The sequence below is a fragment of the Papio anubis genome, chromosome 4, assembly GCF_008728515.1.
Source record: "Papio anubis isolate 15944 chromosome 4, Panubis1.0, whole genome shotgun sequence".
NCBI lineage: Eukaryota > Metazoa > Chordata > Mammalia > Primates > Cercopithecidae > Papio > Papio anubis.
In genome coordinates this window covers 101,540,318-101,560,757 of record NC_044979.1, presented here as the reverse complement: position 1 = coordinate 101,560,757, position 20,440 = coordinate 101,540,318, and the positions used below count along the sequence as shown (strand labels likewise).

Genomic DNA, 20,440 nt, shown 5'->3' with positions numbered 1-20,440 from the left:
TTAGCTCAGCCTTGCTGAGTTTTCAAAAACCCTAGCCCTGCAGAAAATCGAGTCATCCAGAAAACCCAGTCATCCAAATGTGGAACCCTTCACCCAGGGCTTCTTGAAGGGATTCTAGCGCCCACACAGATCTAGAGGATACACTCCATGGACCAAACCCTGTGTCCTGTCGCCTGATCAGGAACAATCTGGTTGCTAGGGAGCCAAGGGCACTCTCCAAGAGAAAAAGTCCCTAACGGTAACACGTTTGCTAGGGAATGTGCAAAGTAGACCCGTTTGGGTCACAGTGTGGTGTTTTCTGGTCTGATGACACATATGAAAGCCTTACACAGTTTTAGAACCAGCTGAGGGAAGGACTTTCTTGCCTTCCACAGTACACCTAGCATCCTGTGGGGGGCCCAGCAGTCACCAATAAATAGAGGATGTCATGTCAGGTGTCTGACTCCCCTTACTGGAATCTCACCCTTCTATATGTACAAATACAGTTACCAGACTCCTGTACTTTTTTTTTTTTTTTGAGACGGAGTCTTGCTCTGTCTCCCAAGCTGGAGTGCAATGGCGTGATCTCAGCTCACTGCAACCTCTGCTTCCCGGGTTCAAGAGATTCTCCTGCATCAGCCTCGCTAGTAGCTGAGAGTACAAGCATGTGCCACCAGGCCTAGCTAATGTTTTTGTATTTTTAGTAGAGACGGGGTTTCACTATGTTGGCCAGGCTGGTCTTGAACTCCTGACCTCAAGTTCTTTGCCCGCCTTGGCTTCCCAAAGTGCTGGGATTACAGATGTGATCCACCACAGCTGGGCTTTACTTTTTGTTCTTGATCTTGTTTCAAATGATACACATGTCTGTCTAAAGACAGCACATTCAGACACACAGCCTTTTCTCCTGCTGAGCTGAGACTTTGGAGAAAACCAAGGCAAGGGAAACTGAATATGATTTTTTAAACTCACAAGATGAACCTCATTTTTTAAATTGTTATAAAATTATTGAAGATTAGCTTTATTTTTTGATTTCCATTTTTTACGTTCCGGGCTCCCAGGGTCCCGGGAGACCAAGGGGTATTTTCACAGTGTTACCGTGAGTTTACTTCCTGATCATTGCGGAAACAGGGATAGCTTTTTCCAACATTTAGACTCAGGCAGTTGGGAGCCTTGCACAGGGCAATATGAAACTATTATTCATTGTATGTTGGGTGGTTGTTTTGTTTTGGTTTTCTTCATTTTGTTAATCTGTAAGGTAAATTTCCTGAGGCCTACGGTTGGGTTTGTCAGGGCCAGGAACTTGAATGGAGAAGTGCAAGCTGGTGGCTCACAATGTGCCAGTTTTCACAGGGATTGTGGTTGCTAGACTTTCCTTAAAACTTGGAAGCGCCAGCAGCCCCGGCCCAGGTGTCTTCAGGGCAGCAATCTGTTGAAGGCAACGTGCTCTCCAATTTTCTGCAGTCGCTATCCCACTTGTTTCTATCATTAGCAATTACCTGTCTGGCTCCAGGAAGCATTTGAGTCTGCTACCTCTGATCAGAGCAGGAAGCTCACGCCTAGGAAATGCCATCACAGGACAGACAAATTACTCCTGTTACCCGGATTTTCCCAGGTTTCTGCAGGCACCAGGCTTCAGACTGCCCCAGGTAGGACACATGTATACCTGTAGGCCCAACACAAGACCGCTCACTAGGCCTTCCTCAATTCTACACTTGCTTCTCTAGTTGCTTGGTTTTGATATTTTCTCTATTTTTTCCCCTCCAGGATACCCTTGTTAGGTTTTTTTAAACCAGATTTTACTCTCTAAGAGTGTTTGGGGAGGGAGAAACTAAAAAACAAACACTAAGTCCTACTATCCCCAAGTTTCCTACGGGTTGGTTTGGGGAAAAATTATAGTGAGAAAAATTTTTTTCCCACTCTATTGGATACATCTCCTTCCATGGGTTAAAATGTCAGTTTTAACTCACTTTTAGATACTTGAGTCTCCAGCCACCCTCCCCACTGTTAGGTGGACTTCTGCCATCTGAAGCAGCAGACACCGCACTTAACCCTGCAAAATGTATTACTGGAGAAGATGTAGTTAGATATGCAGAAGGCACTAATTAGCACCTTTATTGGCTTAGAAAGCATTTTTTATTTTGGTTTTCCTAAGCATTTCTGACTGATTCATGGAAGACATTTGGTTCTTTGGAATATCGTCCAATAGACTAATCAAATTACATGTTTGCAGGGCTCTAAAATAATAGCATTCTACAGCTTTCTGTAGATTTAACTCCTGCATGACTAGGACACTTAGTAGAGGCAGTCAGCAGCATTTGTCTCAGTTGTCAAATTATTAATCTATATTCTTATTTAAAAGAAAGTCTCTTACACTCCGCTGCCATTCATGCTCAATACCTTAAAGCCTATTGGAATACTTTGCTCTTTTTCACCCACTTATCTGTTTATTTCCAGATATCATTGACCCTTCCTCCCCATTCCACTGCCGCCCTCTATTGTAAACCCTCGTCACCTCAAGCCTGAGTTCATCATAACTTCTTCCCAATGTGTTCCCTCTCCCCACTGCCAGGATAAACACTGCCTCTGTCATTCCTCTCCTCACTACAGTGAGTTCAGGACTCACTATAATAGAGCTGGCAAATGTGTAACATGCTTGCTTCAACTCCCTCAACACCACACCTGTGACAGTTATCACTAATTTTTATCACAAATTATTCATGACCTTTTCAGGTAAACAAAGATACAGCGTCAAAATCCTGCTCAGCCCAGACCACAAGTACAACTACCTTTCTATTTGAACCAGAACCTGAGATGACACTCCAGTGTCATCTCAGCCCTAAGACGTCAAGTGTTATTCCCTCTTTCTGGATTTTAAAACATTTATAATGTGACCTCATCCTATCTAACAGAAAAATCTCTACCATTGCTCCCTAGCATGAAACCATTTCTTTCATCTGATCACCTTCCATGTGTTTTTCTGCACATATTTAGCTTTCTTCTCATTTCTGTGCCTTTGTTCAAACTCTATTGCTTCCAGCAAATTAATTTTCCTTGCTTTGCTTCTTTGTTTTTTAAAAACCATATCCCTCTTTCATTTACTAGTTTCAGTCTCACCTCTTTTGAGAAGACTTCCCAGCCTGACAATATCTTCATTATGTTTTATTGAGATCCTTTTGTCAACTAACTTTGGGGATCTCAGGTAATTTACAGATGATTCTGTCTCAGTGGGGTTTATAATTTTGTCAGTGAAATGGATGATATCCCTTACAATTTGAGGCAGCACTGGCCAAGAGCCACGTGGGTAGAACCCAAAACGCATGTTAGTGGTTTTCAGAAGAAAGATTCAATATCAGTGCAGAAGTCAGGAAGGGTCTTATAGAGAATATGGTACCTGGGTCAGGTCTCAAAAGAAGGAGAGGATAACACAACAGGAAAGACTTTAAGACAGGAGAAACTGGATGAAGAAAGATAAAGAACTAGGAATATAATGAGAAAGAATAAGACTAGAGGGTCTTGTAGAAAAGTTGGTGTAGGTTACATTTGAATTATAAAGATCCCGGACAGTTTGAGTGACATTCTGGAGAGCAAGAGTCATATATTTTACATCGTTGTTCCCTTTACCTAAAACAGATCATTGTTATGAATATTGTCACCTGACAAGCAGTATGGGAACATCTGTTATGTTTACTTGGATTTACTTTGACTTTTTCTTATAATACAGACCAGAAAATTTAGATTTTTTTATTTTATAAGTTCCTATTCTGAAACAAGTTCCTTTTGAAAAGAAATGAGTTTATTCTTCTGGGACCTCTCTGGGAATGGGAGAAGAAATAACTAAATATAAAATAGACAAACGAATTAACCACCTATCAAGTAGTAACTGGCACCAAGCATATCTTTGACAGAAACTGTCTTTTTGCTGTAGGAGTTACTTCTAGTCTTTTCACTCACAGTTATGCTTGGATGTGTTGTTAAACAAGTGCTAATTATATAAACCTACATGTTAAAATGTGCACTCATTGTATGTGTCTTATCCTTGCATTATAATGACAATGCACTCTCACTCGCATCATAATCCTGACATTATAATGACAATGCATATCTCAGCCAGATAGCACTGATGTTTAGTTCGTTTGCTGATGGTGGGAAAGAGTGCTATGAACCAGATACTCTCTCCAGGCTTTTTTCTTTTTCTTTTTTTTTTTTTTTAATACAAAGCTTTAATATGGAATCTGAGATTAAGAATGAATTTGCAGCCTGGGAAGAGGGACCTTAACATCCATAATCATGGGCTCTTTAACACCACTATTGACCTAAAAAAGACTCTGAATGTTCTATCTTGTGTTTGTGGTTATACGAAGGTCTGTGGATCCATATTCAGCCCAAACTGAAACTCAGATATGTTTGCTTGTGTAGTTGGTGACCACGAAGAAGAGTTAATCTGCCCACAGAGGTGGTGGTTCTTGGAAAGGGAAAAGAGAAAGAAGTTGAAGGATGCCCATGAGGCACTTCCCTGTAAGTCATCCAGGTGCCCTGAACAGACAACGCCCTGGAGATGAGACTGTCAGACCACTCAGCTAAGATGCCCTAACGTTTGCCAGAAGACAGAGCAGAAGATGAGAGTCCATCCTTTGGGAAGTGCTTCAGCGAGACTCAGAATGTAAGCAGCAAGGGCAGTTGTCCAACCTTTTGCAGTTATTGAAATTCATATAGAAAGAAGGGGCACAGGAAGGCATCTGTCATCGCTAAAGGGAGAAACTCAAATCATTTCTATCAGCAAATGAGCTTGGGTAAGCAATGTTTTATTGGAAGAGATTTCGATACCCCAAGAGGAGAAGTCTCAGAACAACAGGTCCAGTCTCTGCCCACAGCTTCAGGAAGGCCAGGGGAAGGTACCATATGCCTCAGTACATCTCAGCCAGCAATCATTCCCATCACACCTGGCTGCAACAGCTTCATCTCCTGAAGAGAAAATCTTCTCTGCCTTCACTTTTCTTTCAGTTGTTATTTCAATTAACCACTCCCTTTCACCTCTTAACTCCTCAAAGCAGTTTTCTGTTTTCTGTCTCCAATTCTTCTACTACCATTCCCACTTGAAAGCTATACAGTCTTCTTCCCACCTTTCCTCTGAAATAACTCTTCTCAAGGTTACGGTGTCATTCCTGCTCATACATAATCAATTAACAATAGCTGATAGGATTGATCGCTCCTACCGTGACACACTGATTTCACTTGCTTTCAGACTCTTCTCTTTTGGTTGTCTTCTTACCTCATTACCTATCTCTTCTCATTTGCTGGCTTCACATCTTCCTGGCCTCCTCTTTGTCTGTAGGTACTTGTGTGGTCTTCTGTCTCTAAATACATCTACCCATCAACTAGTCCCAAATGTATATATCTATTCCTGGACCTTTCCTCTGTACTCCAGATTTGTATTTCCAACTACCTACTCAATAGTATCTTCTTGGATATCTATTTGAATCACATTTGAATCACAACAAGCCTAAAATTGAATTTCCTATCTCCGAAGCAAAGCCCTACCCTTCTATTGTTTTTCCCATCCCAATAAATTGCCACTCATTCTTCCAGATGCTTGGGCAATATATTTTGCAGTCATCTTTGAGTTCTTTCTTTCTTTGATATCCCACATTCATTTCACCAGCACATGCTGCCCTATCTACATTTCAAACATAACCAGAATCCAACATTTCTACAACAATTGCTACTCGCCTCGTATAGCCCTATCCTCTCTCCTCTGGATTACTGTATTAGCCTCTGAATTGGGATCCCTGCTTCAACCCTTTCCAACCTCCTCCTCCCATAGCCAACTCTGTGAACAGCAGCTAAAGTTGTTCTTTTTTAAAGAACCAAGATAATACCACGTATTTGTAACACTTTGAAGGATTCCCTTGTGACACTGAATAAGAGTCAAAATACTTACAGGGATATACATAGCCCTAAATGATTTGGCTTCTGGATAATTCTTTGACCCCTAGCCCTCTACTCTCATCTTTTCTCACTTAACTGCAACCATTCAGGCACCCTTGCTATTCCCAGAACACAGAGGACATACTCCTGCCCCCTGGCTTTGCATATGCCATCTTATTTGCCTGAAACAGCTCATCCCCAGATAACAAATGTTCCCCTCCTTCACTTCTTTCAGGTAGCTGCTGAAAGGTAACCTTATTTGAGATGCCTTTCCTCATCATCCATCCTCCTAGCATATTACATTTGTATTTATTTGTATATTGCCTCTATCACCATTGCATCTATTTTCTTTAGCATTCTCAGTCCTAACTGAATGCCTCATTTATAGGAGGCAATCAACACATATTTGCTAAATACTGAAGAGAGGAATAAAAGGGGTTCTGTCAGAAATTTTGTGTTCCTGTGGGCAAGGAAATAGAACTGATGTCATGTTTGTTCTTCAGTCTCCAGTCTCCAGCCTAAGTCTAAGGCTCAAGGAGAGATATGGCCTGTAGGAAGAAGTTGAAAAATTACTTTCATCATGGGTTTTACGTGACATAAAATACTAGTAATGCTGCCTAAATCTCCAGATGATAGTCATGTAGTATAATGGACATGAGCATTTCTCTTTTTTTGAGACAGAGTGTCGCTCTGTTGCCCAGGTTGGAGTGCAGTAGCACAATCTCCACTCACTGCAACCTCTACTTCCAGGGTTCAAGCAATTCTCCTGCCTCAGCCTCCTGAGTAGCTGGGACTACAGGTGTGCACCACCATACCAGGCTAATTTTTTTTTGTATTTTTAGTAGAGACGGGTTTTTGCCATGTTGGCCAGGCTGGTTGCAAACTCCTAGCCTCAAGTGATCTGCCCACCTCGACTTCCCAAAGTGCTGGGATTACAGGCGTGGGTAACTGTCTGGCCATGGAATATGAGTGTTTCCATACAAATTCTGCAATAAATAGAGCACCATAAAAGCTCAAAGGCAATGATGGTGGTTCCCAGAGGAGCAGAAGAAGAACATGATGCTCAGAAAGTATTGAAATGACTTATCTATGTGGTGATACCAAGAGGATTCTATTGGAGTAGTAGCAGGGGCAGTGGAAAGGAGCTCATTTATGAAAATATTTGAGATAGCTAATAACTCCCAGAAATACTTATGGGGAGATATTTTGCAGATAGACCTTGTGTCACCAAGAAAGGGGCAATAATCCAGCAAATTTTAGGTACCAATGTTATTGTAACCGAATTTGTACCTACGGACTCGTGAAAATTGAGGCAAATTTTAGTTATAGGAGTTATTTATAGGTTAATTTCAGCATAGCTTTATACTTCTTTCTTACTACTATAACAGTTTCTTCGTAGTAATTTTTCTTTGAATTAAAATCTACTCTGTGTGCCTCTATATTTTAGTGGCATTAAAACCTTAAATTTAGAGAGCATTCTTTTCTGCCACCCAAAATTGGCTCACAGAAGTAAGGAAAAGTTAGAGATAAACTTAATGACAGTTGATTTACACCAGTGTACAGTCATTGGAGGTATGCTAGTTTCTGGTTAAAAGAGCAGGAACTTTTAAATCAGACAGACTTGAATTCAAATCATCTCTATCTTTTATTGGGGGTGAAAAATACCTCCTTTTGAGGTGAGAATATACTCAAGATCTAGTCTTTCAGACAATTTTCAGTACAAACTACATTATTCTAACATAGTCATCATGCTGTACTTAAGGTCTCTAGAACCTAGTCATCTTATAACTGCAAGTTTATACCCTTTGACCAACTTTATGTATCTTTTTAAAGCTATGAATATAGACACTTGACTGACATAAAAAAAAAAGTTGGTATTGTACCACATCAAAACAATTGAACTCCAGAGGACTGTGTTGTGGTCCCAAAGGGCTGATGCATAAGAATCAGAAGGCCTGGAGGGAGAAATGCCAGTGACTCACCCACATTGCCCATGCTTTGACTTTTTCAACAGGGATGTGTATACAGGGTGTCTTGTCTATTTTCTGCTGCTATAACACAATAGCGCAGACTGAGTAATTCATAAAGAAAACAAGTTTATTTGGCTCACAGCTGTGGAGGCTGGGAAGTCCAAGATCAAGTGGCTGCATCTGGTGAGGGCCTTCTTGCTGTGTAATTCCATGGTGGAAGGCAGAGGATAAGCAAGCACACAAGAGAGAGAAAATGGGGACCAAACCCATCCTTTTATCAGGAGCCCACTCCCATGATAATTAACCCAATACTGTGATAAATAACTCACTCCAGGATAAGGGCATTAACCCATTCATAAAGGCAGAGTCCTCACAACCTAATTACGTATCAAAAGTCTCACTTTTCAATACTGTCACAATGGTGATTAAGTTTCAACATGAGTTTTGGAGGGGACACTGAAACCACAGCACAGGGCTTTCCTCCCAGGTGTTTCCATGCATAACATGTGTAGTAAATGTCATTAGTCTCCTAGAGGGGAAGCATGACTGTACAGACAGAGAGATCTAAGTTGAAATCTCAACTCCCATACCTACTAACTGGATGGCTTTTATTAAGTTACTTTACCTTTCTGAGCCTCATTTTCCTCCATGTAATATTTACCTCAAAGGTGGTCTGGTAAGCAAGATAATATATGTATAGTATCTAGCATGTGCATCCTCAATATGCATTAATTTTCTTCCCCTCCCAGTTCTACTGATTAAGAGGCTGAAGTGCCAAGGGCTTTACCTGGCTTAATGGTGGCAAACAAGATACAAAATGGGCCAACCAGATTCCTGCTTAATAAAAATGAGATTTGAGATTTTAGGTAGCTGCAGATGAGCATGACAGCCAGAGAGTCACCATAAAAGGCCAAGCCCCATGTTGGCCATCACAGAACCCAGGAGGAAACCAGGAACAGGACCACTGAAGCCTTATCCCAACTATCTATGTCATTTGGGCCCAGGCCAAGGGCTGAAGACTCACTAGAATGCTTTCTATGGGAGGCATTGGGTCACCTGTAAGATGAAGACACTTAGATCTTGCTGCTACCTTAGTGTACAAAGCCTCAGAAGTGAGTAATAAGGAAACCAGCCTTAGAATGAATTCTAGTTAGTTGACTAGAGTCCCCTGGAATTTCATGTCCACCTGGAACCTCAGAATGTGCTGTTATTTGGAAATAGGGTCTTTGTGCATAGTTAATTAGTTAAGATGAGATCATACTGGATTACATCAGATCCTTAATCCAATGACTGGTGTCCTTATAAGAAGAGGAAAAGACACACAAAGAGAAGAGGCCATGTAGAGATGAAGTCATAGAAAGGAGTTATGTAGCTGCAAGCCAATGGACACTGAGGATTGCCAGAGGCCACCAGAAACTAGAAAGAAACCAGGAGGGATTCTTCCCTAGAACTTTCAGAGGGAGATCAGTCTTAGTGACACCTTGATTTTGGGCTTCCAGACTCAATAACTGTGAGAGAATACATTTCTGTTGTTAAAACAACAGAACTTGGTGCTTAAAAGCAACAAGGTTGTGATAATTTGTTACTGCTGCCCTAGGAAATTCATGTGTCACTCTATATCTTATCAGTATTTTATGAGTTTTGACAGGATTTTCCCTCCGATAGTGACTTCTTTTCTTCCTCGTCTTTGGGTCCTTTTCATCTCCACAGTTTTTCCCCCTTTCATCCTTGCCATGACCTTCGGGTCCCCAGTTTCTGGTACTGTTCTAGCATCCACCCTTCTCAGTGTGTCTCTCAGCTCCCCCAAGCTCAGTGCAGCTCTCTCATCATGGCTGAAGTCAGCACGCAGTGGGGCTGATATTAATAGAAGGCCAGGCCTCCATTCCTCCACCTGCCTCTAACCAGCTGTGACCAACAATCACGGCACTTGACCACTCTGTGCCCCAAATTCCTCATCTGCAAAAAACAAAAAGACAAAACCAACCATGCTACCACACGGGCCATGGAGTTTAAAATATGATCGATGAGAAAGGGCCTTGTACAAACAAAGGCTCAATTAAACGTGTAAGAAGCTATTCCATTATTATTAAAAAGCTTGCTGAAGATAAAGGACCTGGCAAATAGAGACTGTGTTTCTGATCTCAGAGCCGTATCACTATCCCAATTTTCCTCCAGGTCTTTACTTCATGTCTGTGCCTTTCCAGTTCATTGACTTGGTTCAGAAGAGGAAGGGCTGTGATTTGTCCTTAATTTCTGGGAAGTGAAGCTTTTAGTATAGTTACTGATGACCCTAGTACCAGTGCCAGGCCTCTCACCACAACCGGGGCAAGAGAAAACACCAGGGGGATATGAAATGCTGGCTATATTTCTTAAGTTTTTGCTTTTCCTTGAGTCTGAACTATTATGAGCAGAGAGGTACTTACATTTGATTTATTGGCAAAAATCTTTACAGTATTTGGCATCATGAAACTTTTATATTAGAAAAAATAAAGACGGTTTGTGAAAGGGGAAATTTCAATGATACATATAGATTTTCTTTTAAAGGTAGTGAAAAATTCGAAATTTAAACTGATTTGTAGCCAATCATCAATCTTAATGTAAGACTGCAGTAGAGGAAGTGAAATAATTAAAACCAGCAAAGTAAGTGACTATTAGACTAATAATTTTTTCATCTAACCATTAAGTTCCTAATTTATGTCATTTTTTCACACAAATTCTTCATAATATTTTATCCATTTTGAAACATACTTTTTCACATTTTTAACAGCTGTGAAATCAAGACACGTCTTACAGTCAATATTGCCTTTTATTTGTAATTGCCAGGTTTTATTTTTTCCTAAAATATGAATGCATTTTATAATTGAAGGGTCTTAGATTCTATAAAATAAGGTATTGCATTTAATGAAGGTGGAAACTGTGAGTCCTGTAATTAAATTTCTTTTTCTTTTTATAATGCTTTTATCAAACCTCAGTGAAACAAGTGTGATACATTTTCTCCTTCAGAAATACTTGTACTGTTTGCTTTAGAATTCAGACATTTATTCTTCTCGCAAACAAGTGCATTATTAGAAAGAGGGAATGTAAGTGCAATTTTGAGACCAAAGAATAGAAAAAAAAACTAGATTCAGAAATAAAAGTATAATACAGGATGGGGAAAATGAAACAATTTCATTTTCATAATTACATCCTTGCAAATGTCTTCATAGAACCCAGTGAGTTTATGCTATCGTCTGAGCTGTCGATGATATGGCAAAGGCCTGGGTTCAGCCCTTAACCTGCTGCTGGGGAAGCACCTATCATTTTTGTCGCAGTTGTATGTCAAGTGAAGGGATTGAACTGGGTAGTTTTTGAGGGCCGATCATTTCTAGAAGCTCCTGATAATTCTCATTTTAAGAAGATTTATTCACATAGATATTTTAATATATCTCCTACTCAGCTTCGCAAAGCATAACTGCTTCTCTTGTCTTACCAGTGCGGTCAATGACTCGTTGAAAGTTTTCATTTGCAGAGACACTGTAAAGAAACAAAAGTATTGTGAGTCAAACAATGTGTGTAAATAAATTATACTAAATTACTTTTTAATTCAACAGATGAGAGCAAATGCAGAGTTAGGTTTTAGTAAGAGAGGACTTTCAGAAGCCAATAAGCAGTCGGGGACTAAAGTAGTATTTTATTTTGTAGTTTTAAACTGATACATAGTTTTGACAAGAATAGGGTAATACTTCAATTACAATTAAAATGAAAATCCCTACACATCCCCCACCTTGCCTAGGCAGAGTTACAGTCATTGTTTTCATGGATCTTTGCAAGATATAAGGCACACACACACACACACACACAAAAACTTACAAGAATCCAGAGTCCAGCCACTGCTGAATACTTTCTTGCTTGGAATCCTCTACAAGTAAGAAAGAACAGATCAGTTAGTCAAAGCACAACCAGCTAAAAGGACGCTACCCTGTTTACTCAGCCACCACTCAATTGCTCTATTTCCCACATATTTAGTCACATGTTTCCTTCCATAAGCATATTCATTTTTTTTCCTGAAGGCAAAACCTCCTGTTTTCCATGATCAGCCTTTCCTGAGAATGAAGTGTAAACTTGTCAAAAGACTGTAACTTAAAAAAAAGAAAGAAAATGTGAGAGAGAAGAAAAATAAACCACTGAAGAGCAAGAGATGTTAGAATAATTTTTAAAGTACCTGGTGTGAATACAAAGGGTAAGAAAGCATAAGAGACTTTTGTCTTTCTGTTGTTGGATAAAATCACCACAGAGCCTCTCCTTATTGAATCACGACATTTACCTAAGGCAGCCAGCCAGTGATGGTTATTTGCAAGGAGTTCTCTGCCAGGTTAGAAACCAAATTTGCATTCATTCCAGGGACAAATTGCACTAGAGTCCCTGGATTGCCAAAGGCACCCTGTGTTAAAAAGGCACTAGTCTTTTAAGGTGGATCTTTATGATTGGCTTAACAAATAGTCAACAGGCAAAAAGGAGTGGATGTAAAGCAGCATTTCCTGTTAAATATTTGTTCCCATTCTGCTTGGCAACTGTGTACTCTGGGCTAATTTTGTTTGACTTTATGCTGTCAAATAGTGAGGTGCCTGAATTATCCCCCTCACAAGGTATCAGGTGAACCATAAAAGCCAGGTGGACACAGGAGGTCCATATTGCTCTTCACTTGAACTGCTGTGAAGTTAGAATGAATTGGGTGATGGGCAAAGAAGAAAAACCATTCAACAGTTACATAATGGGGGCAGGGGGGTGCTGGAAGTATTTTCTTACTTATTACTCTTTAAATGATTAAAATTTTTGTCAATGCCTCCTGCAGGACCCAGCAGATCAGAGTTTTTCAATAAAATGTTTGATGACCTGAAAGAAGCCTCATGCCCAGACCCTAAACAACTTCAAAGTCCTGGGAACTTAAGATGAGGGATATTTGGAGTGGAAAGGAAGCAGAGTTCATTCATTAATTGGTCTACTTCTTTCAAGGAGGTCTGTGTTTTGAATGTCTATAGCAGAAGTCAGAAGTGCCCATTTCATAAATGTTTTTGGCATCATGCCGGGAACACTGGTATATTCAAAGCTAAATACTTTTGTTCCAAAATCACCTGCCCCTGGCCAAAAGCTCCCACATCCCTCACCACTCACAGAGGAATGCTTTCAAATAGGCCTGAGGGTCCTTCTCACCCAGCATGGGGATGGTGGGACCCTGGCTTTCCTCCTCAGGGTCAGGGGGTAGCCGCTCATCCAGTGGAGCCCACATGCTCTTGGTGCACTTCAGGATGTCTCTCTTGCTCTTTTCCTTGCCTTCTTGAAGGTTGTCAGATCCTTGTGATTTCTGTGCCATCATAGGAGAGTAATTCTGCAAACTAACTTAAAACACACACACACAAACAAATCAGACACAATGAGTTCAGCTTCTGGGCTTGGCTCAGTGAAAGGGAGAAAGAAGGCCAGAATGCCTGCAGTCAGATGAACGATCCAGCTTCACAGTCATACATGAACCTGGCTCACCCACCTGAGCCAAGCTCCCTGTCTCAGTTTGGTGAAATGCTTCCCTCTCCATGGCAAAGCAGCTGGGACGCAAGTGGCCATGTCAGTCATCAGACCACATGTACACTCTGCAGATTCGCTTTGATGGTCTGGGATGTGGATGGAGAGCAAAGAAATTAGACTTGAGGGCACACCCAGTAAATAGCCTTCAAATTTATCCAACAGTTATATCTACAAAATTATTTTTGAGACCCAAATATTGGAGAAAAATGAGGGCTTTGGCAACAGATTTGCTTGGCTCAGTCCTATTTCTGCAACTTGTGTGGCCTTACGTAAACTATAGAACCTTTCTGCATTCCCTTATTTCTGAACTGGGGATACACTCTACTGAATTTTAACAACTTAACCTCAGTGGAATACTTACTATGTGCTAGATTCTATGCTGAATTCTATACATTCATTATTTAATTCAATTGTCAATGAAGGAAGTAATATAGTAGTCACAATTTTATGGTAAATTGAAGACCAGAGAGATTAAGTTGCATGTCCAAAGCCAAACAGCCAGCCAGGACTCAAAGCCAGGCACTGGACCCCAAGTATGTTCCTATGAGTATACTACATACCCTATACGATGGCTGGGGCAATTAAAATATTTATGAGTATATTACACACCTGGCGCAAAAAGTATCAGCCGCCCCCATTATTTAACTTGACCTTCATGAACATCCTGTAAAACTAGCAGAGTAAGAGCAGGACACAGCAGCTTAGCGCAGCAACAGAAATTGTTCGGTCTCCACAGACTATAAGCACCATGAAAACAAGGGCCGTTCTCTTACTCATTTATGTATCTCTAGAATTTAACTGGATTTTTGGCACATAGTAGGTGGTGAATCAACAAATATAAAACTAAAATAGCAAAGTGAGGTTTCAAACCACACTTTCTGATGCAATTACTTCCATGACATATGCTTTAATTTGAATTTGTTTATTCTTCAGGTTTAGAGAAATGACCAAATAGCCAAACACTTACTTCAGTAGCATTTCTAGGATCCCTAAACTTATGCATAATCACTGATCACATGACATGTACATCATTTCTAATCTGTTTGCAAAAGGCAAACCGTTCAGATTTATTACAAATGTAAATATTTTCTTTCACGTATAGGTGAGCATTCTAGACGCTACTGGCAGCATAATTTTCTTACCTGCTTTATATATTCAAATTCTGTCAGGTATAAATATATACAGTTATTGTTGCAATTTTAAATTACTACAAAAATTAATAATAATGATGGCTGTCAATTTTATGTTAAAAACAAACCTTTCAATTACTTAAAAATTAAAGGAAAAAATAGTTAAATCTACATTAACAGTCAATATTTTAGCCAGTTAACTTTAGGAATATCCACTGGTAGCAAATTATAAAAATTTCAATAATAATACAAGACAAAATAACGCAGATTGAATTATATTCCTAACCTTTGGAGAATTGTTTGGTATACTAGAATTCATAACATTAAACAAAATAACATTTAAAAATCTCACTGAAATTGTACTTATTTAGCTTCACATAGGTTTTGGGTCTTTCAAGGAAACAAATAAGTCTCTTCAGCAGTGCCTTGTATCTTGTGAGCATGAATGATAATAACAGCATCAACACTGACAGTGCAAAATTTCACAAGAAGGAAAAACTCCAAAATTATGCTTAACAACATTCATGAAATATCAGATTCAATAAAGGACCAAAAGCTTTGAAGAAAACAATAACATATTACAGAAAACATGTTACAGAAAAATAAGATCCCCAAAATAATCTCACTCCTTCACTGACCTTGGCCGAAAGTGAGTTTCGTTTAGAATGGGAGAGTTTGCACTGTGGAGGAAACAAGAAGCTATCAAGTAGCTGATAGTACTCAAATTGCTGCTTCTGTATCATAATGACAAATTTTAAGTTAGGGACTGCTTTTTCAAATGTAACACTGGAGAAATTGTTGAATTTCTAGGTAAACGTGCTGCTTTATTTGTACGTCCCCAAACTTCCATCTTATAATGAATGACATACTTGACCTCAGCCTCCAGCCTTACACAATCAGTGAGGATATTCTCTCTGCCAGCTCTGTTGTACTTGGCCACAGAGCAGGAAAAAGGCTTGCCAAAGAAAATGGGAACCCTTGCTAAAAGCAAGGGTCAGGGACCAGTTCGTAAAGAAAACCTCTTTTGTTCCTTCTGTTTTAGTGGATGCCTTCCCAGCTGGTAAACAAATCTGCTTCTGGAAATGGATTTTCTGAAGCTTGTGTGGTCTTCCTTTGGCATTCACTCACTTGACCCACAGAGCAGCCCTTCGGAAAGGGACACAGATCAGGCAGCATCCTGGAATTGCTCAGTGGATAGTCAGGGCACAAGTTATGGCATGTGACTGCCTGCAGACTTCTCTAATTAGTCCATCCACCCCAAGGGCCTTTGGGAACCCAGTTCTTGCTAATTCTTTGACTTGGCCCCAAGAGGAGTCCTCATTCTGGATCATGTCATTCCATGCCTGGGGAATCCAGTACTTTCTCTCTCTTCAAATCCCTTCTACTCTGATTACTATGCTGTCATTTATCCTCATGTGTATACAAAACTTCTACTCATGTGGGAAATTGCATATAGTATCACATTTAACTAAAAAAAAAGAGGATGCAAAACTGTATATGCACTAAGAACTCAATTTTGTAAAACCAAAATAAACAAATGCCTTGTAAAAGGGGGGAAAAAAGTACCAAAATGTTATCAAGGTTTAAAAATTTTAAAAATAATCAAAATCAGAAAAAAAGGCTTTGTTACATTAATTCTACCTCACATTTTCTTAACTTGAGCAAATTCATCCATACATGCTCCTTTTCACTGTGAAGCTTTAGAGCCACAGTGAAATCATAAAACTTGGTGTTTTGACACTTAAAGCAGTGACAATGATTACATTCTTGCCCTCTAAGTTATTTCACTTTTTGTATCTTTATGCAAACAGGTTTTCTTGCCAAACAGGTTGTTCATACTAGGAGAATACAGATTGTGTTTTATTTAGTCTCTGTTCCCCACAGATCCCAACACCTTTGACCCAAGGTAACTAATCTTTATTAGTGAATTGTTTGGTTACTTGGGAAAGGAGCATTCAGTTGGCTTTGTCAGCTTTCTTAGTTCTTATCTGGTTAAAAGAGCAAGTGTTTTCAGGTCAGATAACACTAGGATTTTAATATCAGCTCTGCTGTTTTCTGATATCTTGGGAAATTTTCAAACTTTTCTGATATTCTATTTCCTCATATCTATAATGAGTATGAAATAAACACCTTATGGAATTGTTAGGAAAACTTAATGGAAAATATGTCCAAAACAATCATCACTCATATTAGTCAGTTTTCTTTCTTTTTCCTTCTCTTCTGTATGTTGCTTCTTGTCTTTATCCTGTCAGGAACTGTCAAGTAAAGAAGTATCACCAATCAATGCAATCACTTTTCTAATAGAAAACAAATTTGACCCTGTTAGTTTGTGGGTAACCTGTGTTGTCTTGAAATTACTTAGTTTGGATGATTGAGAAGTAGATGTATTTGGGAGAGTGAGAATAGAGTGTTTCTGTGACCATGAGAGTGTGGATTTCCCTGAGATGAGTTAGAGGTGCTTATCAGAGTCTTGAGATTCCTTCAATTATAGACTAAATTTTAAGGTTATAATTGTAGTCTGTAGCTCCAGCCTTGGCCACCATTTCTGATTAAACTCAGTGGCCAAGAAGAGAACTGCATAATGGGAGAACAGCCCGAGGCATTCTGCATCCAAATGGATCTCTAACACCGTGTCTGCATCTCATCCATGGATCCTCATTGTCATTGCCTCTGTTCAGGCCTTCCTAAGATCTCAAATAGTGTCCAGGCTTGCCTTGTTCACCTCCCTACTTAATATAGTGACTTCTCCAAGAGCAGCATTGAAGAGAAGTCTACATAGATCCATGTGTTCCATTAAGACCTTCCCCTGGCCGGGCGCGGTGGCTCAAGCCTGTAATCCCAGCACTTTGGGAGGCCGAGGCGGGTGGATCACGAGGTCAAGAGATCGAGACCATCCTGGCTAGCCACGGTGAAACCCGTCTCTACTAAAAAATACAAAAAGTAGCCTGGCTTGTTAAGTAGCCTGTGGTCGGCTACTGGGAGGCTGAGGCAGGAGAATGCGTAAACCTGGGGCTTAGACTTGCAGTGAGCTGAGATCACAGCCACTGCACTCCAACCCGTGGCAGACTCAGTCTCAAAAAAAAAAAAAAAAAAAAAAAAAAAAAAAAAAAAGACCTGCCCCTTTCCCAATCATGATGCCATTCATGGAAGTTTATAAAGGAAGCCTCCAGAACCCCTCCTGTTCTCAGAAAAATGACTACCACAAATCTCAGTACCACTTATATTACCTACACAAACTAAGAGACCAGTCCTGAGAGGCTGGCACTCTGAGAGAACCAACTCATCCTTCTTCCCCTGGAAGACCACAGGAGCAATCACATCATGCCGTTGGGCCATGCTCTTGTGGCAGTGAACATCACTTCATCTGGCCCAATCTTCCACCCTTCCTGGAGACTCTCCCAACACCTGTGCCCTCTGGAACTCATGCCCTGTCACCTACCAATACCCCTGCATCCTAACCTCTTCACTGAATATCCCTTCATCTTCTATCTCTAACTGAAACTGGGATATGGCTTCTCAAGCTATGGCCCTTTCATTTATTCCTTAAAAAATCTGCACTGTAGTCTTCAAGACAGTGTAAATTTCATCTATGATCTTTGTTGCTGCTTCCAAACCTTGTTTCCTCTGTCCTTTGAAGTATATGCCATCAGACTATGTAGTTATCAACATCTAGGGCATTCACCTTCATTTACTGAAAATTTTAGGATGTATTTCTGTAATCTTTCTGGAAGATTTCATTATCAATGTAGATGGCTTGCCAACACCAGGTTACTCAGTTCAATGACCTGTTCACTTTCCATAATCTTTCCCTCTGCTTGATTCCTATGGTTTTACTTCACTGTAAGAGAACACTCTCCAAAATCCTAATTTCAAACATCCCCCATCACCTCTATTCTACTCATAGACTTTGTTTGGGCACCGTTTTTGTCCTCCTTACTGGATCATTCCCTTTACTTTACAATATACTTTAATGTGACTCACCTTAAATGTATCTTCCATGTGACCACCTTGAATCCCTCTCCAGCTCCTACCTTAGTTTTTAATGAAACCAGTGATGATTCCCAAATTTTCATTTCCAAATCTGGTCCAGCCTGTGAGTTTACTTCATACCAGGGTATTCCCGCTTACTTAACATTTCCACTTGAATGTCTGTACACATTTTGTACCACACTGAATTGTTTATTCTTTCCTGGACTTCTTGACCCTCCCATGTACCTGCCTTTATTCTAGTGTGCTTCATCTCAGTAAACAGGGCCACTATTCAGGCAGTTGCTTATGCCAAGAACTTATAAGTCTTCCCTGATTCCTCTATTCCTTTCATTCCCACTTTAAACCACTAAAAAAAAGAAGGAGCTGATATGGTTTCGCTGTGTCCTCACCCCAATGTCATCTTGAATTATAGTTCCCATAATCCCCACATGTTGTGGGAGGGACCCAGTAGGAGGTAATTGAATCATGGAAGCAGTTACCTCCATGCTGTTCTCATGATAGTGAGTGAATTCTCACGAGATCTGTTGGTTTTTTAGGGGGCTTTTCAGGGGGTTTTTCCCCATTTTGCTCTGCACTTGTCCTTGCTGCCAGCATGGGAAGAAGGACGTGTTTGATTCCCATTCCACCATGAATGTAAGTTTCCTGAGGCCTCCCCAGCCCTGTGGAACTGTGAGTCAATTAAACCTCATTCCTTTATAAATTACCCAGTCTCGAGTATTTCTTCATAGCAGTGTGAGAACTGACTAATACAGGAGCCATTAAAATATATCTCAGACCAACCACCTCCAATGCTATCAACCAGCAGAACTCGCAGTCTCACTTGTATCACAGCAAAATGCTTTCATCTGTGCTACTATCCACACCTTTCCTGCTCTTTATAACCCACTTGAGTCAGTATGCTAGTGGTCAACTTTCACTTCTTATCATTTCAGAATTTTTGGCAGCATTTGATGTCATTAACCACATCATCTTAATGAAAATAATCATTTAACTTGGTTTTTAATATAAGCCTCTCTAAGATTTTCTCCTACCTCAAAGCTTTTTTCCTCAAGCTTTTTTGCTGATTTTCTTCTCTCCAACCTCTAAATTTTGAGTGAGCTATACCTCAGTCCTAACCCCCTTATCTTTTCTGTCTACATGCCTCCCTATATGAGTGGGGCTTTAAAGGCCCCTCTGTCATCCCGTAGTTCAGTGTAAATCACTGGTAAGGTACTTTCACATTTTTTTATAAGTCTGTTACACTGTGTTCCACTTATGTTTAACCATCATGGGATTTTCTTCAAGACAGAGATCTTAGCGTTTATATCATAATTGCATGGAAAATGTACTCAATGTATATTTGTTGAATGAATGACTATTTAAATGAATACCAACAAGGAATTGAGGAATACCAAAGCCAATCTGATTATAAAATAATTAAGGACTGTTTGGTATTTAGCAGTTAGGCAACTTATCAGAAAGTACACACTAACCAGAATCAGGTACACAGTATCAGAAAATATAGCATTGTAGATATGAATTAGAAAAAGTATGAGATTATACACACACAGACACATACATGCACAGACATAGACACACAGTCAAATGTACACACACACACACACACACACACATAATCTTTCTCTGTTTTGAAGCAAAATTTTCTGAGTTATCACTTGATGCCTGCTTATTCTGTCATTTTTACAAACATTAACTGAGTAAATACCTTCTTTTACCTTCTCTTATGTGCCTCCCAACAGCTAACAAGCAGATGAAAAATCTTAATCCATTGCCAAGGAAACAAAAAAAGTAATTTATTTTTAATTAATCAGTAAATAGTTATCAATTGGCTGCATGACATTGGGCATGCAGTTTCAAGTTCTCTTGGAATGTAATTTCCTTTTGCAT

General features: G+C 39.8%; 1 protein-coding gene across 2 annotated transcripts in view; it reads right to left on the bottom strand.

The window, feature by feature from the left end:
- Nucleotides 1-17,459, bottom strand: part of ITPRID1 (ITPR interacting domain containing 1) — a 93,152-nt gene extending 75,693 nt beyond the window's left edge. The window contains exons 1-3 of one of the 2 annotated variants that reach the window (XM_021935921.2): nucleotides 13,065-13,249; nucleotides 11,724-11,772; nucleotides 11,344-11,387 (exon numbers count right to left, since the gene is read on the bottom strand). In XM_021935921.2, coding sequence (XP_021791613.2) covers nucleotides 11,344-11,387; nucleotides 11,724-11,772; nucleotides 13,065-13,227 — 256 coding nt within the window. In that variant the 5' untranslated portion in view covers nucleotides 13,228-13,249. Of the gene's footprint in view, nucleotides 1-1,533; nucleotides 6,453-11,343; nucleotides 11,388-11,723 lie in introns of those variants that run through there. The other variant, XR_004183243.1, reaches the window with a different exon arrangement.
- Nucleotides 17,460-20,440: the final 2,981 nt, after the last annotated feature.